The sequence below is a fragment of the Psammomys obesus genome, unplaced genomic scaffold (assembly GCF_907164565.1).
Source record: "Psammomys obesus unplaced genomic scaffold, mPsaObe1.curated_primary_1811, whole genome shotgun sequence".
Lineage (NCBI taxonomy): Eukaryota > Metazoa > Chordata > Mammalia > Rodentia > Muridae > Psammomys > Psammomys obesus.
The window spans coordinates 9,147,833-9,175,294 of NW_026596158.1; the positions used below are offsets into that span (position 1 = coordinate 9,147,833).

At 40.3% G+C, this 27,462-nt stretch overlaps 2 protein-coding genes across 2 annotated transcripts; both read left to right on the forward strand.

The window, feature by feature from the left end:
* The first annotated feature begins 8,405 nt into the window (after positions 1 to 8,405).
* LOC129667221 (vomeronasal type-1 receptor 4-like) lies at positions 8,406 to 9,326 on the forward strand. The gene has a single exon (XM_055594715.1). The coding sequence runs from the start codon at positions 8,406 to 8,408 to the stop codon at positions 9,324 to 9,326; it is 921 nt and encodes a 306-aa protein (XP_055450690.1).
* An 8,036-nt stretch (positions 9,327 to 17,362) lies between these two features.
* Positions 17,363 to 18,301, forward strand: LOC129667222 (vomeronasal type-1 receptor 4-like). The gene has a single exon (XM_055594716.1). It carries the CDS (start codon positions 17,384 to 17,386, stop codon positions 18,299 to 18,301), a length of 918 nt encoding a protein of 305 aa, XP_055450691.1. The 5' UTR covers positions 17,363 to 17,383.
* Positions 18,302 to 27,462: the final 9,161 nt, after the last annotated feature.

Below are 27,462 nucleotides of genomic sequence, written 5' to 3' on the forward strand. Positions count from 1 at the left end.
TATGAGGCTTTAGGTTCTTTAAACCTCAGCAGTGGAGAGTGGAAAAGCAATCCTGAGAAGGCAGTGAACTCAGAGTATCATTAATCAAGGGAAAATGACAGAAACTGTATCTGTGCTCAACCTGAAGTTTGCAAGACTCACAATGACATTGTCACTTTCACTTTTACATAATATTCCCAAGTTCAAGAAGGAAAACAGCCTCAGTAGTCACATTACTGACTGTTAGGAAAGACAAAGCTCCTGACCAGTCACAGATGTGGTGCTGCCTAGAAATGCTTCTTCTCAGGCAGGTCCAGATCCTGGGTCCTCCTGGTCTTAGATGACCTTCTTAGTTCTATTTCTAAGGTTTGTTCATAAATACAAAGCCATTTTCCAAAATTTGTGATTGTCCTACTGCAGAATTAATCTGTGATTTGTGTAAAATGAATGGAAACCTGAAAGAGGTCATTAACATAATCCCGAAGCTCATTCAGAGCACATTCAATGACATCTATCCAGGCCCTTCTGGCTTTCATAGTTTCTGATGAGAAGTCTGCTGTGATTCTGTTAGGTCTACCTTGATATGTTACTTGCCCTTTTTACCTTGATGCTTTTAATATCTTTTCTTTGTTCTGTAGATTTAGTGTTTTGACTAGTATGTGATGTGAGGAGTTGCTTTTCTGGTCTAGTCTATTTGGTGTTCTGTAGGCCTCTTTATGTTTATGGACATCTTTTTCTTTAAGTTGGGAAAATTTTTCTATGATTTTCTTGAAGATATTTTCTGAACCTTGGATCCTGGAATCTTTTTTTCATCAATTCCTATTATTCTTAGATATTGCCTTTTCATGGCATCTTTGATTTCTTGGATGTTTGTGTTTAGAACTTTTACGATTTTATTTTTTCTTTGAGAAAATATCAAATTCTGCAAGTGTATCTTCAGCACCAGAGATTCTCTCTTCCATCTCTTTTATTAAGTTGGTGATGCTTACCTTTGTGGTTCCTGATCTTTTCTCCAAGTTCTCCAGCTCCAGGGTTTTCTTTTTTGTATGTTTTCTTTATTGATTTTAATTCTGTCTTTATGACTTGCACCATTTCCTTCATCTATTTGAATGTGGATTCCTATCCCTCTATAATGTTCTCTATTTATTTGTTTGTTTCCTCTCTATATGCCACTAATTGTCCCTCTACCTGTGCCTCTATTTGTTCGGCTATATTTGCCTGTGTTTCTTTGGGAGCTTTGTTTCTTTAAAGAGCTTTGCTTCTTTAGTTGCTTCCATCTGTGTGGAAATTATTTGAGAGATTTGTTTGTTTACTCTTTATGTCCCTCTAATAACTGGATAAGCATATCTTTAAAGTCTTTTTCTTGTGTTTCGGATGAATTGGAGTATCTATAGATTTGGGGGTAGCTGGTGAAGCCATGGTTTCCTGATTTTTGTTGAATGTGTTCTTTCGCTGACCTCTGGTCATTTGCTTATCTATAATATTCACTGTTTGTTCCTGGATTCTGCATTCAGATTGATACAGTCTTTCTCTGGTTTCTGGAGAATTCTTCAGGAAGATGAGATGGCCAGTGGTTTCAGTGTGTGCATTGTTGTTTCAGCTGTAACTGTGGGAGTAAAGTCCATGGGCACAGAAGAACAAATGTGAACAAGCATGTGTCCTTGTGTGTGCATGAAAGAGTGCCTTGAGGAACAAGGGGCTAGAGAATGTAGAGGCCTTCAGTGTGAGGAAGGGTCGCCTTACAGGCATCGAAGGAGTTGCAAGTGCTGAAGGTATCACAAGCACTGGTGATGACTATGGGGGCAAATTCCCTGAGTACCTCAGTGGCCTACAAGCTACTGGTATTCCTCTCTGACTGAGCTCCTGGAGTTATTTGTCTGAACTCCACTGGTAGACCGGCAGAGCAGGGGTTTCAATGTCCCAAAGATCCCTCTGATTCCCACCGTGGATGTGTGGGTGGGAGGGATCTGATGTCTGGCTGCTAGCTTAGAAGCACCCTGGATCTGGGGCAATGTAGGCACATGAGGGCACACTTTCTTGCAAGTCAAATTGTAAACAACATGGGTTCCCTGTGTTCTCTACTAGCAGGTTTGGTCCTGCTGAGTCAAATGCAGGAGGATGAGCTCCATCAGCTCAGTATTGCTGCAGTCGCTGAACTAGGGAGTCCAGCTGCAGGTGCAGAATTGGGCGGCCAATCCAAGTGCCTGCTAGGAAGTCCCAGGGAGCCACAACAGTGGTTCAGAGAGGTTGATGGCCTGGTCCCTCCTGTACCTGGAAGGTTTTTCGAGCCTTCTGGACTTTGGGGGCTGTACATCTGGCTCTCTGCCACTGAAGCATTGGATCGCCCTTATAGTCACTGGTTGAAAGGCCCAGCAGGGTTTGTATGACTGCTCACAGACGCAGGACCCAGAAAGGTGGAAATGCAGATCTCAGACTCGGAAGGCTGGTACACCTGGCAGATGTGGGGCTGAAAATCTAGGAGCCCTGCCTCTGCTTTCTCAGTCCCCAGGTAGGGAGTTCTGTGCCCAGAGTCTCTGGCGCTGTGGGCATGCTCCTCCAAGGAGGACAGAGGCGCATAAAAGGGAAGTGAAAGATGATTGAATGTTTGCCTCTCTGACCCCAAAGAAGTCTGTAGATGATCTCAATCAAAATGTCCTCAGCCCCTGTGACGTCCCCTCTCCTTCAGGAAGCTTCAATGTTGGTTTTCTGGCTTCAGTTGCCCCTCCACTCACTAATTCAAGGTTTCGGATCCTCTGCCTCTCAGATATTGTGCATGCTGGTCACTGCCATCTCTGATCCTACTGGGAAGCTTCAGCCAGCAGCAGATAGAGACTGATGCTGGGACTTGCTGCCAAGCATGAAGTAGAACTCCGGGAGTCTTATAGAAGTGTTGGGGGAAAAATGGAAGTAATTGAAGAGGACAGAAATCCACAAGAAGCCCAACAGAGACAAATAACCCAGTCCCATGTGGGCTTTCAGAGACTGATATATCAACTACGGAGCATGCATGATTTTGACCTAGGTTCCCTGCACCTAGGTAGCTGATGGGAGCCTTCCTCTTCATATGAGGCACCTGGCATGTGAAAATGGGGGCCTGTTTCTAACATGAACTCTATTGTCTGCCTTTAGATCACTTCTCCAGGCCAGCCTGACTTGCATGGCCTCAAGCGATGAAATAAGTGTCATCTTGATGGGAATTGATATGATGAGAAAAGTGACTCTAGGCCTCCCTTTTCCTGGAAGGGGAGAAGGGAGAAAGAGTGAAAGTGTGAGGAACTGGGAGGAGGAGAGGAAGGTGGTACTCTCAAGATGTAAAGTAAATAAACTAAAATTTAAAGATGAATACTAACAATGAAAAAAGGCAAAGGACACTGTCATTCAGACAAGGTGGCAGCCTACAAAATGGAAAACATTTTTACCAACTCCATAAAAGAAACTCAGTAAACTCACTGTTTCAGTAAAATAAGATAAAGCTAGTGCAATAGCAGGGAAATTCAAACTTGGAGAGAGATAAAAACAAAGAAGAAACTTTATGCACTGACAATGGGTGTTAACACTGACATATACTTTTTGAAAAACTGGCAATTCCTCTTTATGTGAAACATAAACAAACCTGCATGGCAATGATCTTATTTTTATTGTTTGAGAATTCTATATATTCATATTATTCCCTTATCTAGCCAATCCCTTCCCATCCCAACAATTTATTATCTATGCTCCTTCTTTTTTGTAGATTTAATGTGCCCTTTTTAAAAATACATTGAATTATGGGAGTACTAAACTATTTTCTGATTACATTTAAATACTACTGAACAAGATAGATCAAGGAGTACAGGGATAAAGAGAGATCAGAGATTGAGGGAATACCAAACCAATGCTTGGCCCAACCTGAGACCCACCTTACAGTAGAGAGCCAGCCTCTCACGCTATCAATGATGCTCTGCTACACTTATAGAATGAAGCCTAACATGACTATCCTCTGGGAGGCTCTGTACAGCAGTGGATTGAGACAGAAGCTGGGGTTTGCAGCCAAACATGGGGCAGAGCTCCAGTGTTATTGTGGAAGTTTTGAGGGAAAGATAGAAAGAACTGAAGGGGACAGAAGCACCACCAGTAACACAGCACAGACAACTAACCCAGCCCCACGGGGTCTTACAGAGACTGACACATCAACTAAGGAGCATGCATGGTCTGAACCTAGGCCCCCTGCACATATGTAGCTCATGGTCGGCTTGTTCTTTATGTGGGTTGTTCAGCAAATGGAAAGGGCTGTTTCCAGCTGTTTCCAACATGGACTCTATTGCCTGCTTTTGGGTAACTTTCCACTGTCAGGGCTGTCTTGCCTGGCCTTAGTGGATGAGGATATGCTCAGTCATGATGTCACTTAATGTGTTAGAGAAAGACAATAAGGGGAGAAGGGGCTCCCCTTATCTGGGGTCAAAGAGAGAGGAGAAGGGTGGAGGACGGGGAAGGGGACAGTGAGGAGAGAAGGATGGAGGAACCCATGGGATGAAATGTAAATAAACATATAAAAAGTAAAGTAATAAAAATAACCCAGACTGGACTTGAACTCACAATGATCCACTAATATTAAAGGAGTGCACCATCACATGTGACACTAACTTCTAGTGCACATTATGACATCATGTCTTTCCTTTTACTAGTACTTCATTAGATTGCCATAATTCTTTACTAATTCTATGCTATGAACTATAAAATAGGAAAGCAATAGGATATGAAAAGAAGCAATTAGGTTGATTTCTGGAGGAAGAGCAAAGAGAAGGCTGGAGTACATGGGGACACAAAGTTCTTTGCAAGACTATTACATATCAGTGGAATGATCCCTGAACATTTAATCCTAATCAGCATTCAAAGACAATGAAAAAGTAACAGCCTCTTCAAAGTACTCTGTTACTTTGGATCCACTCACAAATAACTCATAATTGCTTTGTGTAATTAGCAGCTGGAGAAAATATCAGAATTATTTGATCCCAAGGCCAGTACTGTCATGGCCACTCCAGCTGAAATGAAGATTGCAGTTCTGAAGGGAAATGAGCTCACAGAGATGCAGACTCTTATCTTGGCATTGAGATGCTTTTAACTCAGATGGTGCAGGCTCTCAGGATGCTAAAAGCTACATAGTGAACTTAAGGTTTCTAATAGAGCAGGACTTAACGATGCATTTCTATTTCAGCCTGGAGAACAGTTCCAACAATAAGGGAGGCTTGGTAAGTGCTCAAATCTACAAAATGAATTCTGGAGTCAAAACAGATGTAGAGGAAATACATTCAATGGAAAGAAAGACTTTCAGGCTGTAATAAGAACAAGTGAATAAAAGCAGTTTACTGAGCTTGTACTAAACCCTCACAGCTAATATTATGTACTGAAATCATTGAGCCTGAATTTAGAAGGTTACAAATCACATTGATATGTGATTTTAAATGCGATTAAAATTATGATTGCCCCATTAGTATTTTCCTCTAAACATATTTTACATAAATATGCTTATTTATGTAAACATTGATGACTTTTGTATAATCATAGCAGTTAGAATAATGGTTTCATGTCTATACTAAAGATTATAAAAGGACTATAAGATTCATCTAACGCTGGAGTGAAGCATAATGTGAACTGGTTTCTAGAGTAAAGAACATTATGATTTACCGCTACATTCATGACTTAAACAGGAACTGTGTCTGTCCTAAATGTCAGATTTGATGACTGCTGAGTCCTCTTTCCCTCTTGAACTTGAGAACACAGTGTTGAAGGGAAGTTGACTCTCGTTGTGAATCTTACATAACACTCTTTTAGAACAAATTTGTTTTGTCCTTTGTTGTAATATGGTGTTCTGAAAATGTTACTCTCATCATTGATATATGTTTTCCAGTTTTGATTACTTGTGTGGAAATTGAAAACTGTGACAGACAGGCAAGGAAACAATCATTAGCCTAAATTTATGGACCATATTCACCTTCAGTTATATAAAGCATAGTATTCTATATTATACTGATTATCTCTGTATTCTGTTTATTGTTGCTTATAGCTTTTATTTAGCATTCATAGTTTGATCAAGCCTAGCCACTAGTACATGTAAGTCTCAGCCTGAAATTAGTGATTCTTCTCTTTGTGTGTGTGATCTTATGTTTGTATGTCTGCTTTCATGTGCCTGCCAAAATTTGGTATATCTGTGTGTGGTCATGGTACAATGGCTATTGTTCCACATACAATTTTTATCCTTCTTTTTAAATAGTGAAAGATTCTTTTCTTGGCATTGAGCTTCCTGTGTAGTCTACACGGCTGGTGTGTGATCCCCAGAATTGGAATCTTCTGGTCCATGTCTCCCCAGTGCTTGAGTACAAGTGTGCACCAACACAACCAGATATTTAATGCAAACTCTAGAGATTGAACTCACATCCATATGCTCAGAATACAAGCAGTTTACTGATTGAACTATCTCCCTGTCCCAGTGTTAACTTAATTTATATAACAAATATTTTATCACATATTACTTTTTATGTTTAAGGGCCATTGTTAAACAGGTCATTCAGTTGAAACCACTGTTGTGCCATGGAATGCAAAAAGTACACCTGGTAAATGATGAAAAGTGGGTCTATGTTGATCTCACAAAATCCATTTCTGACAAGGGTAGTTTTTGCAGATTATAATTTTAGTACTGCATTTTAGATACTTTCAGAAAGTTAAGATACAGTGGCAAATTATGAATCAATTTATGCACAGACTGGGACTTTGAAATGTTTCTTAGCATTGTTGAGCACAGATTTTTGACTTGTTATATGAAGCCCGTAGGTGTTCACATTTCTCAAGTCTCCCTAATACTCATAACTGTTATAAATTTTGACAATCATTTACCAAACATCCTTGAACACCTATTTTTTGCAAAAAGAATGAAATGCTACTTCTGACACAAAATATTTATGAAAATGATAGAAGACATTCATAAAACCAAGATTACAAGTTCTGTTAAAACATTTAAATGTAACTCCAGAAAGCATCTTTCCATAGCAAAGCTTTAAGTTAGCCCTTGTCAGTGGGAACATGTGATTTTAGTTGATGTGATAAATGTTACCACACTGAGTGGTCCTCTACAGAATTGTACATTCTCTGCAGACCTTAAAGACAGTTTTCAGTCATTGGATCCTGTCAGAAAGACTCTAGGTATTGGGAAAGAGAAATGGTCCAGGAATCTGAAGATAAAGATTTCCATCTGGATGATGCTGGATGATTTCATTCTTCTGTGTATTAGCTCTTCCTTTTCTACCCTAAATAAGTTGGAGCAATTACATTTAGTTTTCAAACACAGGGTACATTTCATTTCCAAATTACTGCTTTAAAGTAGGCATTGCTGTCTCCAGTTCCATGGAAGTCTTAGATGATACATTTTCCATTGTTTGAGGATTATTTCTTGCTCTGTAAGGTCAGGCATGAGAGCACCATCACTTTGTGTGTGTTCAGCAATCACAGAAAAACCAGGAACTCCAAGATGGTGAGTAACAATGCTGCCTAGGAAGGTGGACCTTCAAGTGCCTTCTGTAAGATTTATATTGTGGTGAATGACATTTCTTGTACCTGTTTCTTTAACGGAGCCTGAAAGATCATGCAGTGTAAAATTCACAAGCAAAAATACAAAAGATTTAGTAAATACCATGTCATTTTAATTATAAAATCATTATTAATATTCATGGGTATTTCATGTTTGGCCCCCTGCTGTAGGTCTGTGGTTTCATGACAGCTACCTTAAAAAATACCAGTAGCCCTCATTTACATTCAAGATATCTTTCTTTAAACTCAATTTTTTCAGTGATAATTTTTTAATTATTTATTTGTCGATATTGTTTTCATATGAATATCTTAAGAAAAAATGAATTAGCACTAACATTCAACATAACATCTAATTTTATATTTGAACCTTAGTGTCACTACGTTTTATGCTAGGTAATGAATATGTTATTGTTTACACATAGAGAAATATATATAAATTCATAGAACATTTTCAATATTTATGTTTAAACTTTAGATAAGAAATGTACAGAGAATGGATTTATTTCCTGGTGCAGATGTTGACACAAGTCTCTCGTTTTCTGATATGAGTAGTTATCAAAGTTTTTCCTAGAAATGTACAACTTCATGTTCTTTCCTTTTGTAGTGACAACTCATTGCTTTACAAAAGCTAACAATATTGATTCTAATGATGACTATTCTAAGAAAGATATTACTGTTGTCAAAAATACATTGTTTGAGGCAGGATCTGGCTATGTTGTGAACATCGCTATTTTTACCTTTCTTTCTTTCTTTTTAATCAAGTGATTCTACCATAATGATATTCCGGCAACAAAATATTGAATTCATCATTTTTCTCAGAGAATTAATTGCTGGTGTATTTAAAGAATCAGGTGCTAAATGACAAAATGTGCTCAAGATCTTTGACAATAGGAATAATGTTCTTATCACAAAGTACAGTTGGAATCCTGGGAAACATCTCTCTTCTTTCCCACTACCTAATTATTTACTATAAGGAACATACATTGAAGCCTACAGATTTAATCCTCACACATCTGATCACAGCCAACTCCTTGATAATGGTCTCTAAAGGTGTGCCCCTCACAATGGCAGCTTTTGGGATGAAACAGTTTTTCAATGATTTTATATGCAAACTTCTTTTTTGTATTGAAAGACTTGGCAGAAGCATGTCAATGGGCTCTATCTGCATCTTGAGTGTCTACCAAGCCATGAGCATCAGCCCAATAAATTCCTGCTGGAAGAACCTTAAAGTAAAATCTTCAAACAACATTGGTCTGTTTATTTCCCTCTGCTGGGTCCTGTATATTACCCTAAATTTAATTTTCCCTGTGTTTGTGCATATCACAAGGATTCATAAAAATACAACAGAAAAAAGAGATTATTTTTATTGCTCCATCTGGGGACATGATATAATTGTAGGATCACTCTACACAGCATTATTTGTAGGCCCCGAAGTCTTGATTTCTGTGCTCATCATCGGGTCCAGTGGCTCCATGATTGCCTTTCTATACAGACACAAGCAGCACATTCAACACATCCGGAGCCCCCATGTTCACCTCAGAACATCCCCTGAGTCTAGAGCCACCCAGAGCATCCTGTTGCTAGTGTCTAGTTTTGTAGGGTTTTATTCACTATCTTCCATATTACAAGGTTTTGTTGCTGTTTTATATGAGCCAAGTTGGTGGTTGGTAAATATCACAGCTATCATTTCTATCTGTTTTCCCACTTTGGGTCCTTTCCTTGTGAGTCGTGACTTCCTTGTATTTAGATTCTGCGTATTTTGGTTAAGTAATATAAAAATCCAATAGCCGCTTCAAAGGTGTGTGGACTGTGTAAATTTGGGCCTTATTTATGTGTTTAGTTACTTTGGTCCATCAAAAAATCAACATGAAAATTATGAGGGAAGCCCCTTATCTAAGTTAAGGTATTTGAATTATCTTTTTTAATTAATTCATTTATTTATTCATTTTACATACCAATTGTAGCTCCCTCAGACCTCTCCTCTCAGTCCTACCCTCTGTCCCTCTTCCTGAACCTCATCTGCCTCTGCTTCTTCTACGAAAAGGAGAGCCTCTACCTACCAACCCACACCAGATCATCAAGTCACATCAAAACTGAACAAATCTTCTTTCCCTGTGGTGTGGCAAGAGTGGTGTGGTGTGTCGAGAGCCTAGTGATCAAAAAGCAGACATCAGAGTCTTTGTCAGAGATAGTCACAACTTCCTTTATTAAGAGACACACATAACATCCTAGCTGCCCATTGGCTAAATTTATGTAGGAGATGTAGGTCCCATCCATGCATGGTCCTTGGTTGCTGCTTCAGTCACCACAGGCCCCTGTGAGTCCTGCCTATTGCATCTGTTGGCCTTCTTGTCCCCTCCAGGTCCTTCTGTCTTTACCCCCACATTTCCAGAAGACTCCCAAAATTTTGCCTCAGCATCTGTTTTGATCTACTGCTTGGTAAAGCCTCTCAGAAAGCAGCTATAATAGGCTCCCATTTACAAGCTTATCAGATTATGTTAATAGTGTCAAGAGTTGGCTTTCTCCCATAGGCTGGGTCTCAGGTTGGACCAAGCATTGGTTGGACATTCACATCTTGGAGGCAGGGTAAATTTTGGGTCATAGGTTTTTGTAGGTGGGTTGGTGGTTCTGGCCCTCCACTAGGCATCCTGTCTAGTTAGAGGGTGACCTTTTCAGTCTTCATGGCATTTGCTACTAGGAGTCTCAGCTAGTGTCACCCCCATATCCTTCCAAAAATCTTCCATGTCATAGGTCTCCAGCCTGTCACACAAATGCCCCCACCCACAGTTTCTTTTCTTTCTGGAGGCCATCTTCTCTAAAATCAACTGTATTATCTTCTTGCTGAAAGCGCTCTTCATAGGATCAAAGCAGAGCAGAATATAAAAAGTTGATGCTGTAGCTGTTTTCTAGAAAAATGTTATCCATGTTTCCTCATATAGTGTTTTGTGAGTAAACTTTTAAAACTTAAATGTCATTGTTCAACCATGTCCGTGTGCATGTGCCTAGAAGTGTGCCTTGAGGGGCAGGGCGCTAGAAAATGGAGAGGCCTTCAGTGTGAGTACTGTGCTCCTTGCAGGCAGTGAAGGGGTTGCAGAAGCTTCTGGGTACAAATAACCTGACATCCTCAGTGGCCTATAGGCTACTGGTATTCATCTCTGACTGAGCACCAGGAGTTATTTGCCTGAATTCCACTGGAAGACCAGCAGAGAAGGGGCTTCAATGTCTGAAGAATAAGAATCCCTCTGTTTCCAACAATGGATGTGTGGGTGGGAGGGATCTGATGTTTAGCTATTAACTTTGAAGCACCCTAGACCTGGGGCTTTGTAGGCACTTGAGGGCACACTCTCTTGCAGGTCAAATAGTAAACCACAGGGTTTCCCCCTGTTCTCTACTCCCAGGTTAGGTCCTGCTGAGTCAAATACAGGAGGATGAGTTCCATCAGCTCAGTAGTGATGTAGACTCTGGAATAGGGAGTCCAGCTGCAGCTGCAGAATTGGGAGTCCATTCCAGGTGCCTGCTGAAAAGTCCTGGGGAGACAAAACAGTGGTTCAGAGACCTAGGTGGCCTAGTCCCTAGTGCACCTGGATGGTTTTGCGGGTCTTCTGGACTTTGGTAGCTGTACAGCCAGCTGTCTGCCACTTAAGGATTGGGCTGCCCTACAGTCACTGGCTGGGAGGCCCTGCAGAGCTGGTATGGCTGCTTGCAGACCCAGGACCCGGAAGGTTGGAACTGCTAATTGGGACCCGGAAGGCAGGTAAAGCTGGCAGCTGCAGCTGAGGAGCTAGGAGACATGCCTCTGCTGTCTCAGTCTGCAGGCAGGGAGTTCTTTGCCCAGAGCCTCTGGCACTGTGGGCCTGCTCCTCCAAGGAGGAGGGAGGCCCGAAAAAGGGAAGTGAAAGAGAGTTGAACTTTTGCCCCTCTCTGTCCTCAAGAAGTCTGTAGGTAATCTGAATCGAAATGTTCTCAGCTCCTGTAATGTCCCCTCTCCTTCAGGAAGCCTCAATGTTGATTTTCTGGCTTCAGTTGTCCCTCCACTCACCAATTTCTCAGTTTCAGAACCTTTGCCTCTCAGATATGGTGCACGCTGGTCACTGCCACCTCTGATCTGAGTAGGAGGCTTCAGTTTGCGTATGTTGTGTCTTCATTTTCATTGAGTTCTAGGAAGACTTGAATTTCTTTCTTTATTTCCTCCCTGACCCAGCTGTCATTTAGTAGCAAGTTGTTCAGTTTCCATGTTTGTGTAGGCTTTTTGCTATTTCTATGGTTGTTGAGTTCCAGCTAAATCCATGGTGATCAGATAGGATACAAGGGATTATTTCAATCTTCTTGTATCTGTTAAGGCTCGCTTTATGACCAACTATATGGTCTATTTTAGAGAAGGTTACATGAGGTACTGAGAATAAAGATGGGAAGTGAAAGATATGGGAACAAGATGGGAAACTGAGGGGAGAATCTCTTTGACAAGCTGGAGGCCCACAACTGGATAGGCTGCTGGGAGGATATGGGTTTAACTCTAGCTGACACTGCTAAAGCAAGGGGGACATGATGCCTGGAAGAACCCCCATTTAGCCAGGCAAGACTATTGGAGGAGGGGAACAAAGCTGACCCAAAAACCTTTGATTCAAAATTTACCCTGCCTACAAGAATACAGAGATAAAGAGAGATCAGAGATTGAGGGAATATCCAACCAATGCTTGGCCCAACCTGAGACCCACCTTACAGTAGAGAGCCAGCCTCTCACACTTATGGATGCTCTGTTACACTTATAGACTGAAGCCTAACATGTCCTCTGGGAGGCTCTATCCAGTAACGGATTGAGACAGACACTGGGATTTGCAGCCAAACATGGGGCAGAGCTGCACTATTATTGTGGAAGTTTTGAGGGAAAGTAAGAAAGACCTGAAGGGGACAGGAACACCAAGAGTAGAACAGCAAAGACAACTAACCCAGACCCACTAGATCCTACAGATACTGACACATCAACTAAGGAGCATGCATGGTCTGAACCTAGGCCCCCTGCACATATGTGGCTGATGGTATGCTTGCTCTTTATGTGGGTTACCTGGCAAGTGGCAAGGGGGGCTTTTTCCAACATGGATATTGCCTGCTTTTGGATCACTTTCCACTGGCAGGGCTGTCTTGCTTGGCCATAGTGGAAGAGGATATGCTCAGCCCTGATATGACTTGATGGGTTAGAGAAACATGATATGGGAGGAAGGGGCTTCCATTTTCTGGGTTCAAAGAGAGAGAAGAGTGAAGGACGGAGAAGGGGAACAGTGAGAAGAGAAGGGTGGGAGAACCCTTGGGATGTAATATAAATAAACTTATATAAAAAATAAGCAATAAAAAATAAACCAAACTGGCCTTGAATCCACAGTGATCCACTAATATTCACGGAGTGCATCATCACATGTGGCACTAACTTCTACTGCACATTATGACATCATGTCTTTCCTTTTACTACAGCTTCATTAGATTGCCATAATTCTTTACTATTGCCATAATTATTATAGAATTATTGTCATAATTCTATGCTATGAACTATGAAATAGGAAAACAATAGGATATGAAAGGAAGTAATTAAGTTGATCTGGAGGAAGAGCAAAGAGAAGGCTGGAGTATATTGGTACACAAAGTTCTTTGCAGGACTGTTACATATCAGAGGAATGGTCCCTGAACATTTAATCCTAATCAGCATTCAAGGACAATGAAAAAGTAACAGCCTCTTCCAAGTACTCTGTTACTTTGGAGCCACTCACAAATAACTCATAATTGCTTTGGGTAATGAGCAGCTGGAGAAAATATCAGAATTATTTGATCCCAAGCCCAGCACTGTCATGGCCACTCCAGGTGAAATGAAGATTGTAGTTCTGAAGGGAAATGAGATCACAGAGACTCAGACCTTTATCTCAGCATTGAGATGCTTTTGACTCCAACAGTGCTGGCTCTCAGGATGTTAAGAGCTACATTCTGAACCTAAGGTTCCTGGTAGAGCAGGAGTTAAGCAAGCCTGGAGAACAGTTCCAACAAGGGAGATTTGGCAAGTGCTCAAATCTACAAAATGGATTCTGAGGTACAAACAGATCTAGAGCAAATTCTTTCAATGTAGAGAAAGAACAACTGAAAAAAAAGCAGTTTAATTGATCTTGTACTAAACCCTCACGCAGGTAACATTATATACTGAAATCTTTGAGTACATAATATTATGTACTAATGTAGAAGGTTACAAATCACATTGATATGTGATTTCAAATGTGATTAAGAATTATGATTGCCCCATTAATATTTTCCTCTAAACATATTTTATGTAAATATGATTATTTATTTAAACGTTGATAACTTTTGTATACTTACCATAGCAGGTAGAAAAATGGTTTCATGTTTATAATAAAGATTATAATAGAACTATAAGAATCATCTAACCCTGGAGTGAAGCATAATATGATAAGTATAATATGGTTTCTAGAGTAAAGAACATTATGATTTACCACTACATTCATGACTTAACCATGTCTGTCCTCAAAGTCAGATTGGATGACTGCTGAGTCTTCTTTCCCTCTTGAATTTGAGAACACAGTGTTGAAGGAAAGTTGACTCTCATTGTGAATCTTGCATAACACTCTTTTGGAACAAATTTGTTCTGTCGTTTGTTTTAATTTGGTGTCATGAATGTTACCCTCATCATTGAGATATTTTTTCCAGTTTTCATTACTTGTGTGGAAACTGAAAACTTTGTGACAGACAGGCAAGGAAACAATCAACAGCCTAAATTTATGGACCATATTCACCTTCTGTTTTATAAAGCATAGTATTCTATATTATACTGATTATCTTTGGATTCTCTTTATTGTTGCTTATAGCTTTTATTTGGCATTCATAGTCTGATCAAGCCTAGCCACTAGTACATATAAGTCTCAACCTAAAATTAGTGATTCTTCACTTTGTGTGTGTGTGATGTGATGTTTGTATGTCTGCATTCATGAGCCTGCCTAAATTGGCAATATCTGTGTGTGGTCATGGCACAATGTCTGTTGTTCCACACACCATTTTTAACCATTTTTAAAAAAAATAGTGAAAGATTCTTTTCCTGGCATGGAGCTTTCTTTGTAGTCTCCGTGGCTAGTGAGTGATCCCCAGATTTGGAATCTTCTGGTCCATGTCTCCCCAGTGCTTGAGTACAAGTGTGCACCAACACAACCAGATATTTAATGCAAACTCTAGAGATTGAACTCACATTCAGATGCTCAGAATGCAATCGGTTTACTGATTGGACTATCTCCCTGTCCCAGTAATAACTTAATTTATATGGCTAATATTTTATCACATATTAGTTTTTATGTTTTAAGGGTATTGGTATAATGTTCTTTTGAAATGTATACACCTTAACATATACACCTTGTTCATTCAAATGCTGATTTCTCCCCTCACACACACTCTCTGGTTTCAATCCAGATATTGCATTGTGATACTTATTCTAAGGATCCTGTCACAACTTGGTGTAAACAGGCCAAAATAAAGCAACTATCCACAATTTTGAGCAAGGGGAGGAGCCAGAGGGCAGGAGATGAGTAGGAGGAAAAAGGGCCAGGCAGAGCTGGGAGAGAAGAGCTGGGAGAAAGATCTTGGAACCACATGGAGAAATGGACTGGAGATAACATATCAATAAAAGCAAGTGTAATGTGGGAAATCTAAATGTAGGGAAACAATGAGGGCTTGGAGTAAATATTATGCAGTACTGTGTTCTAGGTTACTTAAATAAATCCCATTTTCTGTACGGTGATTCGGGTATACAGCTGTTTAGGATTAACAGCAGCTTTACCAGAATATATATCAATCGTAAACATTAATCATCATTGTTAAATAGTTCATTCAATTGAAACCTCGGTTGTGCCATGGAATGCAAAAAGTACATCTGGTAAATAATGAAAACTGGGTCTATGTTACACTCATAAAATCTAATTCTCACAAAAAGAGTTTTTATAGCATTTAATTAAAATTTTAGTATTGCATTTTATATACTGACAGAAAGTTAAGATACAGTAGTAAATTCTGGATCAATTTATGCACAGACTGGGACTTTGAAAATGTTTCTTAGCATTGTTGAGCACAGATTTTTGACTTGTTATATGAAGCCCATAGCTGTTCACATTTCTCAAGTCTCCCTAAGACTCATAACTGTTATAAATTTTGACAATCATTTACCAAACATCTTAGAAGACTTTTCTTGGCAAAAAGAATGAAATGCTCTCTCTGAAACCAAATATTTATGAAAATGCATAGAAGGCACTAATAAAACCAAGATTACAAGCTCTGTTAACAGTTTTTAAATTTAACTGCAGAAAGCATCTTTCCATAGGAAAGCTTTAGGTTAGCCCTTGTCAGTGGGAACATGTGATTTTAGTTGATGTGATAAATGTTATCACACTGAGTGCTCCTCTACAGAATTTTACATTCTCTGCAGACCCTAAAGACAAATTTCAGTCAATGGATCCTGTCAAAAATACTCTAGTATTGGGAAAGAGAAATGGTCCAGGAATCTCAGGATAAAGAAGGAATGCTGGATGATTTCATTCTTCTGAATATCAGCTCTTCCTTTTCTACCATAAATATGTTGGGGCAATTACATTTAGATTTCAAACACAAGGTACATTTCACTTCCAAATTACTACCTTTCCAGATGTATCCAGTTCCATGGACGTCTTAGATGATACTTTTTCCATTGTTTGAGGATTATTTATTGTTCTGCAAGGTCAGGCATGATAGCACAATTACTTTGTGTGTGTTCAGCAATGGCAGAAAACCAGAAACTCCAAGATGGTGAGTTACAATGCTCCTGAGGATGGTGGGCTTCCAAGTGCACCCTACAAGATTGTATATTATGCTGCATGTCATTTCTTCTACCTGTTACTGTATCTAATGGAGCCTGAAAGAACATGAAGTAAAAAATTCACAAGCAAAAATACAATAAATTTATTAAATACACAAATACAAAAGATTTAGTAAATACTAAATACTAAAATAGTAAATACTAAATACAAAATATTTAGTAAATACTAAAATACAAAATATTTAGTAAGTACCATGTCACTTTATTTATAAAATCAGCATTAATATTCATGGGTGTTTCATGTTTGGCCTCCTGCTGTGGGTCTGTGGTTCCATGACAGCTACCTTAAAAAAATACCAGTAGGCCTCATACACATTCAAGATATCTTTCTCCAAAGTCAATTTTTTCAGTGATAATTTTTAACTATTTATTTGTAGATATTGTTTTCATGTGAGTATCTGAAGAAAAAATGAATTATCACTAACATTCACCATAACATCTAATTTAATGTTTGATCCTTAGTGTCAGCGGATTTTATGCTAGGTAATGAATATGTTATTGTTTACACATAGAGAAATATATGTAAATTGCTATAACATTTTCAATATTATGTTTAAACTTTAGATAAGAAATTTATTGAGAATGGATTTATTTTCTGGTGCAGATGTTACAGAAGTCTCTCCTTTTCTGATATGAGTAGTTATCAAAGTTTTTCCTAGAAATGTACAACTTAATGGTCTTTCCATTTGTAGTGAATAGCCATTGATTTACACAAGGTAACAATGTTGATTCTAATGATGAATATTATAAAAAAGATATTACTGTTGTCAAAATATATTATTTGAGGCAGGATCTGGCTATGGTGTGAACATTGCCTATTTTTTACCCTTCTTTCCCTTCTTTTTAATCAAGTGATTCTACCATAATGATATTCCAGGCAACAAAATGGTGAATTCATCATTTTTCTCAGAGAATTAATTGCTGGTGTATTTAAAGAATCGGGTGCTAAATGACAAAATGCTCTCAAGAACTTTGGCAATAGGAATAATGTTATCACAAAGTATAATTGGTATTCTGGGAAATATCTCTCTTCTTTCCCACTACCTATTTATTCACTATAAGGAACATACATTGAAACCTACAGATTTAATCCTCACACATCTGATCACAGCCAACTCCTTGATAATGGTCTCTAAAGGTGTGCCCCTCACAATGGCAGCTTTTGGGATAAAACAGTTCTTCAATGATTTTATATGCAAACTTCTTTTGTATATCCAAAGACTTGGCAGAAGCATGTCAATGGGCTCTATCTGCATCTTGAGTGTCTACCAAGCCATCAGCATCAGCCCAATAAATTCCTGCTGGAAGAAACTTAAAGTCAAATCTTCAAACAACATTGGCCTGTTTATTTCCCTCTGCTGGGTCCTGTATATTACCTTAAATCTTATTTTCCCTGTGCTTGTGCATATCACAAGGATTCACAAAAATACAACAGAAAGAAGACATGTTATATATTGCTCCTCTTGGGGTGGTGAAAAATTTGTAGGATCACTGTACACAGCATTATTGGTATGTCCTGAAGTCTTGATTTCTGTGCTCATCATCTGGTCCAGTGGCTCCATGATTGCCTTTCTATACAGACACAAGCAGCACATTCAACACATCCGGAGCACCCATGTTTACCTCAGAACATCCCCTGAGTCTAGAGCCACCCAGAACATCCTGGTTCTCGTGTCTACTTTTGTAGCATTTTATTCCCTATCCTCCATATTACAAGGTTTTGTTGCTGTTTTATTTGAGCCCAGTTGGTGGTTGGTAAATATCACAGCTATCATTTCTATGTGTTTTCCCACTTTGGGTCCTTTTCTTGTGAGTCGTGACTTCCTTGTATTTAGATTCTGTGTATTTTGGATAAGTAATGTCAAAATCCAATAGCTGCTTCAAAGGTGTGTGGACTATGTAATTTTTGTGCCTTATTTATGTGTTTAGTTACTTTGGTCCTTCCAAAAGTCAACATGAAAATGATAAGGGAAGTCCCTTATCTAAGTTAAGGTATTTGAATTATCTTTTTTAATTAATTAATTTATACATTCATTTTACATACCAATTGAAGCCACCTAAGGCCCTCTTCTCATTCCTACCCTCTGTTCCTCTCCCTGAGCCTCACCCACTCCCCTACTCCTAAGAAAAGGGGAACCTCCCCCTACCAAACTACACTAGGACATCAAGTCACATCAAGACTTCTTTCCTGTGTGTTGCAAAAATGATGTGTTGTGGTGAGAGCATAGTGATCAAAAAGCAAACAACAGAGTCCTTGTCAGAGATAGTCACCACTTCCTTTATTAGGAGACACACATGAAACCCTAGTTTCCCTTTGGTTAAATTTATGTAGGAGACTAGGTCCAGTCTATGCATGGTCCTTGGTTGCTGCTTCACTCTCAGCAAGACCCTGTGAGTCCTGGTTAGTTGGATTTGTTGGTCTTCTTGTCCCCTCCAGGTCTTTCTATCTTTAACCCCACTTTTCCACAAGACTCCCTAAACTTTCCCTAATGTTTGGCTGTGACCTCAGCATCTATTTTGATCTTCTGCTTGGTGAAGACTCTCAGAGGACAGCTATACGAGGCTCACATCTACAAGCTTATCAGAATATTGTTAATAGTTTCAGTAGTTGACTCTCTCCCATGGGCTGCTTCTCAGGTTGGACCAAGCATTGGCTGGACATTTACATCTTGTAGGCAGGATAAATTTTGGGTCAGAGATTTTGTGTGTGGGCTAGGATTCCCTCCCTCCACTAGGCATCCTGTCTAGTTAGAGGGTGTCCTCTTCAGTCTTCATGGCCCCTACTACTAGGAGTCTCAGCTGGTGTCACCCCCATGTCCTTCCAAAAATCTTCCATGTCATAAGTCTCCAGCTTTTCACAGAAATGCCCCCTCCCGCAGTTTCTTTTCTTTCTGTAGGTCCTCTGCTCTAGGATCAACTGTATTATCTTCTTGCTAAAGGTGCTCTTCGTAGGATCACAGCAGAGTACAATTTAAAAACTTGATGCTTGTATCTATACATGGTTCTTGGTTGGAGAAACAGTCTCATAGGAGGCCCCCGTGCCCTGATATATTTTGTCCTTGTGGAGTTCCTGTCCTCTCCCAGTCATATTAACTCCCCTTTTTATAATATGATTCCCTGCACTCTGCCAAAGTTTTGGACATGAGTCTCTGCATCTTCCCTCTGCGGTAGGCTCCTGTCCTGTTAATTGTTTTACCATGTATAGATATAAGCTAGAATCCCTGCTTGGATGTAGCCCATGGAAGCTCAGTAACCAAGTGGGTTTAACTAATAAGTGGAACAGGAACTATTTCTGACATGAACACAACGACTGGCTCCTTTACCTCTCCACCCCCTGAGGGAGGAACAGTCTTCCTAGGCTACAGAGGAGGACATTGCAGCTAGTCCTGAAGATCTCTGATAAGCTAGGGTCAGATGGAAGGGAGGAGGACCTCCCCTAGCTGTGCACTTAAATAGGGGCAAGAAGGAGATGAGGGAGGTAAGATGGGATTTGGAGGGTAGGAGGAAGGGGGATACAGCTGGGATACAAAGTAAATAACCTGTGATTAGTATAAAAAATAAAAGTTAATAATGAAAAATATTGATGTTGTATTCTAGATAAATGATATCCATATCCTCATAAAGTGTTTTGTGAGGAAAATTTTAAAAACAAAAATGTCAGTGTCCAAGCGTGCACATGCCTGCATGTGCGTAGAAGTGTGCCTTTAGGGTCAGGGTGCTAGAGACTGTAGAGGCCTTCAGGGTGAGGAGGAGAGCCTTACAGGCACCAAAGGGGTTGCAAGCACTTAAGGTGTCGCAGGGTCTGGTAATAATAATGGACACAAATTCCCTGAAAACCTCAGTGTCCTACAGGCTACTGGTATTCATATCTGACTGTGCTCCAGGAGTTATTTACCTAAATTCCCCTGGTAGAACCGCAGAGAAGGGGTATTAATGTCCCAAGAATCCCTCTATTTTCCACACTGGATGTGTGGGTGGGAGGGATCTGATGTTTATCTGCTAACTTAGAGGCACCCTGGATCTGGGGCTTTGTAGGCACTTGAGGGCACACTCTCTAGCAGGTCAAATAGTAAAGCACAGGGGTTCTCCTATTCTCTACTCACAGGTTTGGTCCTGCTGTGTCAAATGCAGGAGGATGAGATCCATCAGCTCAGTGGGGTTGCAGCCTCTGAACTAGGGAGTTCAACCATAGCTGCAGAATTGGGACACCAATCCAGGTGACTGCTAGGAAGTCCTGGGGAGCCACAACAGTGGTTCAAAGACCTAAATGGCCTGCCCCCTGGTGTACCTGGATGGGTTTGTGGGTCTGCATGAATTTGAGGGCTATACAACTGGCTGTGTGCCACTGAGGGATTGGGTGGCCCTTATAGTCATTGCCTGGAGGCTCTGCAGAGTTCATATGGCTGCTAGCAGACCCAGTACCTTGAAGGATGGAACTGCGGATCTGGGACCCAGGTGGCTGGTACAGCTGGCAGCTGCAACTGAGGAGCTAGGAGACCCGCTTCTGATGACTCAGGCCCCAGGCAGGGACTTCTGTGCCCAGAGCCTCTGGCACTGTGGGCCTGCTCCTCCAAGGAGTAGGGAGGCCTGAAAAAAAGAAGTGAAAAACATTTGAACTTTTTCCCCTCTCTGTCCCCAGAGAAGTGTGCAGAGTGATCTGAATCGAAAGGTTCTCAGCTCCTGTGATGTCCCCTCTCCGTCAGGAAGCCTCAATGTTGATTTTCTGGCTTCAGTTGTTCCTTTACTCACCAATTTCTCAGTGTCAGATCCTTTGCCTCTCAGATATTGTACACACTGGTCACTGCCATTTCTGATCTGACTGGGAGGCTTCAGCCAGCAGCAGATAGAGACTGATGTTGGGACTTGCTGCCAAGCATGGAGTAGAACTCTGGGAGTCTTGTATAAGTGTTGGGGGAAACATGCAAGGACCTGGAGAGGACAGAAACCCACAAGAAGACCAACAGAGACAACTAACCGAGTCTCATGTGGATTTTCAGAGAGTGATATAGCAACTACAGAGCATGCATGATTTTGACCTAGGCTCTCTACACATAGGCAGCTGATGGGAGCCTTGGTTTTCATATGAGACACCAGACAAGTGGAAAGTGGGGGGCTGTTTCCAACATGAACTCTATTGCCTGCCTTTAGATCACTTCACCCTGGTCAGGCTGCCTTGTATGGCCTCAAGTGATGAAATAAGTGTAGTCATGATGTGACTTTATGTGTTGGGAAAAGTTCAACTGGGCCTCCCTTTTTCTGGAAGAGGGGAAGGGAGAAAGAGAGAAAGTGTGGGAAACTGGGAGGAGGAGAGGGTACCCTCATGATGTAAAGTAAAGAAACTAATATAAAATTAAAAGAAGAAGAAAAAGAAGAATGAAAAAAAGGCAAAGGACACTGTCATTCAGACAAGTTGGCAGCCAACAAAATGGAACACATTTTTACCAACTCCATAAAAAGAAAGTCAGCAAACTCACTGTTTCAGTAAAATAGGATAAAGGTAGTGCAGTGGTAGGGAAATGCAAACTTGGATAGAGATACAAATAAACAAGAAAGTTCAAGCACTGCCAATGGGTGTTAACACTGATATGTATATTTTGAAAAACTGGCAGTTCCTCTTTATGTGGAACATAGACAAACCTGCATGACAATGATCTTATTTTTATTGTTTGAGAATTCTATATATTCATATTATGCATTTTCATTTAGCCAATCCCTTCCCATCCCAACAATTTATTATCCATGCTCCTTCTTTTCCTGTAGATTTAATGTGCTCTTTTTAAAAACCCATTGAGTGATGGGAGTACTAAACTATTTTCTGATTAGATTGAAATACTACTCAACAAGATAGAACTGGTAAAGAAGAAGATGAAGAAGAAGAAGAAGAAGAAGAAGAAGAAGAAGAAGAAGAAGAAGAAGAAGAAGAAGAAGAAGAAGAAGAAGAAGAAAAAGAAGAAGAAGGAGAAGAAGGAGAAAGAAGAAGAACTGGTGCTGCCTCTCTACAAAACTACAGAAAAAGTGGCTTCCAGGTCCCAGAAACAAGCTCATACTCTTATTCTACTAAATTCAGCCATTAATAAATTTATTCCTATTTTTTTAATTTGTCTTCATTGATGAGTGCTCCCTATGATTTTCCTTTCCAGAGAAGCCTCTTTATCATGGATGTTGATTAATAGGGAAGCTCATAACGGAAAATACATGTAGAAAATAACATCCCACTTTTATGTATATGTTTCAAAACAAATTTCTACTGTTATTATTAGGGACAAAACTCCAAAATTTATAAGTTTGTGTCTTAGTTAGTTAGGAATTTATTGCTGTGAAGTGTCACCATGACCATGAGAACTCTTTTAAGAAAACATTTACTTGGAATTGGAGTTTCAGAGTCTTACTTCATTATCATCTTGGCTAGTCCCACATGCATGACACAAGATATATATTACCATTCCAAAAGGGAACAAAGTGAGAAAATGCTGGAGCAATGAGAGACCAAAAATTAGCTGGGCTAACTCCACACTCTGTCTCTGTGTCTGATGTCAAAGCCATTTTCAGAACTTCAATGCCTTTCAGCTTTGTTGACTACAACAAACCTTCCTCTCTTGGGCTGGTTATGAAAGGATCAGACTAACTTTGTAACCTATATGTCTTCTAAAGCCTATAGTCTTAAGTTTTAGGTCCAGGTTAAGCTAAAGCCTCTTATTATCTTTCCAGAGAATAGAGGAATGTGATCCTATCTGTGAGGACAGATATAAAAAAAAGCAAGCAATGACCTTCACTCAGCAAAAAGAATGACCAGACCCTTGTCTTCTACGTAAGTGTTTCGTAGCAACCAACCCAGATGTCCACAATCCTTCTGAGTAGCTCCTGACCTCCAGCCAAAAGCCCGCAGCCCCAATCTTCAAGGATGAGCTAACCACCCCCACCTTTAATTGCAGCTGCATCCACACTTGGCAGGACTGGCCAAGTTTGAGCACCTAAGACTAACCAATTATCTTACTTTATATCTTCCTCATCCAATCCTGAATTGCAAAGACTGCAAACTCAAAATTCCCGTGTTTTGTCTTTTAAAAACTCAAGGCCTTTGTCTCCCAGGGCCACTCCTTACTGACCAGCAGAGATGACCCCATTGCGCAATGGTCAAAATAAACTTCTTGCGATTTTGCATTGAGACCCTTCTCTTGAGTTCTCTTCATCCCTTCTCGAAATTAGGCTCATGCTGGGACTAACAGTTACACTTCCTGTAAGCAGCTCTCCTTGACAGATATACCACAACTCTGGCATCTCCAGTGTCTTGTGGTCTCCAAGTCATCCAGGCATTACCTTCATAGCTTCACACAATGCACTTTCTGTAGGGACACTCTTGACATATTCCTGGCCTCAGCAGCTTTTTATTAGTCAAGGAAGGAGATTCTATAAGCTACTTCATCTATTCTAGATTTTAAAAATAGAACCACATGATCGAAGCTGCCAAATTATGCTACTTGCTGGGGCTGGAACATGGACCCCTTGTTCAGTTACATCTTCACAAGATTTCTGCATTCCATGGTTTCCTTCACTGACTAAGCTTGGCTGACCAGAAACTCAGTCTATAGACAAGGTTGACCTTGATCTCAGAGATCTGCATGCCTCTGTCTCCTGAGTGCTAGGATTGAAAGAATGTATCACAACACCAAACCTAAGCTGTTGTTTAATTCTTTTTAATAAAATGGAAGTGTAGTTGGATGGGATCTTTCCCTGAGGTCACCACTCTGTTTATTCCATTTAATATCTTTATTTTGGTTTTGTCCTTTAACACAGGATTTAGTTCCACTCCATTTCCTGGTAATCCTTTTCTTCTTGAATCATATATTTGTGTTTTTATTTGCTCAGGTTGCTTCTTTTGTCAAAATGCTCCTTTAATAAGAGTGAACACTAGTAACCACACCACAAAGTCTACACTAGGTCCTTTTGAAATTTCTTTTGCCAATGTAATTAATCTAAATCTCTTTGTGTATCCTTAGGCTGACCCTTAAGACAAGGACAAAAAGCAACTAAATTCTTCACCAAAGTATCACAAGAATGATTTCTAGGCAACATACTAAAATCCTTTACTTCTACAACCTCTTGAGGCAAGGTTCCTTAGTTCAAATCAAAGTCACCACCAATGTCTTCCATATTCTATGATGATACCAATTAAGCCCCCACTAAAAGCATCCCACTGATTTTCTAAACCAGAGTCCCCAAGTCTGCATTGTCCCGAAAAAAAGCATGGTCAGGCTTATCATAGCAATGTCCCAGTCCCTGGTACCGACTTCTGAATTAGGGTTTTATTGTTGTGAAGAGATGCCATGGCAATCGCAGCTCTTATACAAGAAAACATTTTATTGGAGCTGTCTTACAGTTTCAGAGGCTTAGTTCATTATTATCATGGCATGAAGCACAGTTCCATGGAGGAAGACATGAAGGTGGAAAAGGAGCTGAGAGTTCTACATCTTGTTTCACAGGCATCGGGGAATAACTGAGACTCTCTCCCTCCCCCAATCACCCTCCCCCATTCACCCTTCCTCTATTTCTCCTAAGAAAAGGGGCATCTTCTCCCTTTGAGGATAGAGGATGCAGCTCAGTTAAGGAAAAGGGTTCCAAAAGCAGGCAAGAGAGTCAGGTACAACTCCTGCTCTCTCTATTAGTAGTCCCATAAGAAGATAAAAATACACAACTGTTGGCATATGTACAGAGGGCCTCGGTCAGTTCTAGATGTGCTTTCTAGTTGGTGGTTCAGTCTTTATGAGTCCCTGTGGGCCTAGGTTTGTTGAGTCTGTAGGTTTTCTTGTGGTATTCTTGATTGCCCTGTCCCTTTTGATCTTTTCTGCAGCACTTCCTTATACTGTACCTAATACTTGACTGTGGGTCTGGGCAGTTGTTTCCATCAGCTTCTAGGTGAAGCCTCTCAAATGATGGTTATGTTAGGCTCCTCTCTGAAAGTATAGCAGAATATTATTAACAGTGTTATGAGTGGACTTCTTCTCATGGCATTGTCATATTTCTTGAAGACATCATACTCCTGTGCAGGGGTCCTGGCAGGTGTTAATACAAGCAGTGATCCATGAAGAGATAAGAATAAAAACAGTCAGGTGGAAATTTCTGGGATCAGGATATTGGGAATCTGATCAAGTGGCACATTGTGACATTTAAAACACAGTACGATTTGGGAAAAGTTTTCCAGGCAGCAATTAGTCCAATTAGTGCAATTTTAGTTCCACAATAAAGCTCAAGGTATGGCTAAACAAGAACTCCTATACAAAATACAAAGACCAAGAGGGTGGGTTCTATAGCTAAATGCTCTAGAACTTAGTATACTCTCTAACTTATACCATAGAGGTCAATAGGCCAAAAAGACATGGATCGGGCATGCATATGGGTGGACATGAGTAAAGAGTTTGAAGTAATCATTCTGAGAAACTTGGGCAAGGTCTGCCTCCATGGCAAAAAGTGGGTGAGGTCTGCCTCCACAGAGGGAGACCTACCTCATAAATCTTAGCTTTATGAGTGGAATGTTGGTTTTTAACTTTTATCTCCTCTACTGAAGACATACCCCTGCCTCATTAATATTCCTGGTATTCTTAGGTGCTTCTCTGTGACTACAAGGATCACTATGTCCTCAATATCTCTTCCTTTTTAATTATCTAAATAAAACATAGTGCTGTAATAACCCCTTCTTAGGTTTGCAACAAGCAACTGCCCTCAGTGTTGTGCTGTCTCCAGGACCAATATTGCATGAGGCCGGCTGGTGCAATGTTGTCACTTGGGAAAATTGAAGGCTTCTTCAGTCCTTCTCACAACCTATCAGTGGTCTCTGTTTTACCACTTAAAATGTTTTTAGCTGAAATGTAGAGCACAGAACAAAGAGAACCATAATTTTCTTTTTTTAATTCTTTCTTAATTACACTTTGTTCATTTTGTATCCCCCCTGTGGTTTTCTGTCTCCTCCTGTCCCAATCCCTCCATTCCTCCATCCTCTGCATGCATGCCCCTCCCCAAGTTCACTGATAGGGAGGTCATCTTTTCCTTCCTTCTGATCCTAGTCAATTAGGTCTCATCAGGAGTGGCTGCATTGTCTTCTTCTGTGACCTGGTAATGCTGCTTCCCCCTTGGGGGGAGGTAATTAAAGAGCAGGCCAATCAGTTCATGTCAGAGACACTCCCTGTTCCTATTACTATGGAACCCACTTGGATACTGAACTGTCATGGGCTACATCTGGGCAGGGGTCTTAGGTTATCTCCATGCATGGTCCTTGGTTGGAGTATTAGTCTCAGGAAAGAACCCTGTGCTCAGATTTTTTGGTTCTGTTGCTCTCCTTGTGGAGTTCCTGTCCTCTCCAGAACTTACTTTTTCCCATTTCTTTCCTAAGATTCCCTGCACTCTGCCCAAAGGTTGCCCATAAGTCTCAGAATCTGCTTTGATAATCTGCAGGTCAGGACCTTTCAGAGGTCCTCTGTGTCTGGCTCCTGACTTTTTCCCTCTTTTTGCCTTCTTCTGAGGTCCATCCTCTTTGCCTTTCTGGATAGGGATTGAGCATTTTATCAAGAGTCCTCCCTCTTGATTAGTTTCTTTAGATGTACAGATTTTAGTAGGTTTATCCTATATAATATGTCTATATGAGTGAGTATACCATGTGCATCTTTCTGCTTCTGGGATAGCTCACTCAGGATGATCTTTTCCAGATCCTACCATTTACCTACAAATTTCATGATTTTCTTGATTTTTATTGCTGAGTAATATTCCATTGTGTAGATGTACCACAATTTCTGTATCCATTCCTCCACTGAGGGACATCTGGGCTGTTTCCAGCTTCTAGCTGTTACAAATAAGGTTGCTACGAACAAGGTTGAGCAAATGTCCTTATTGCATACTTGAGCCTCTTTTGGGTATATGCCCAGGAGTAGTATAGCTGGATCTTGAGGAAGTTCTATTCCTAGTTGTCTGAGGAAGTGCCAGATTGATTTCCAGAGTAGTTGTACAAGTTTACATTTCCACCAGCAGTGTAGGAGGGTTCCCCTTTC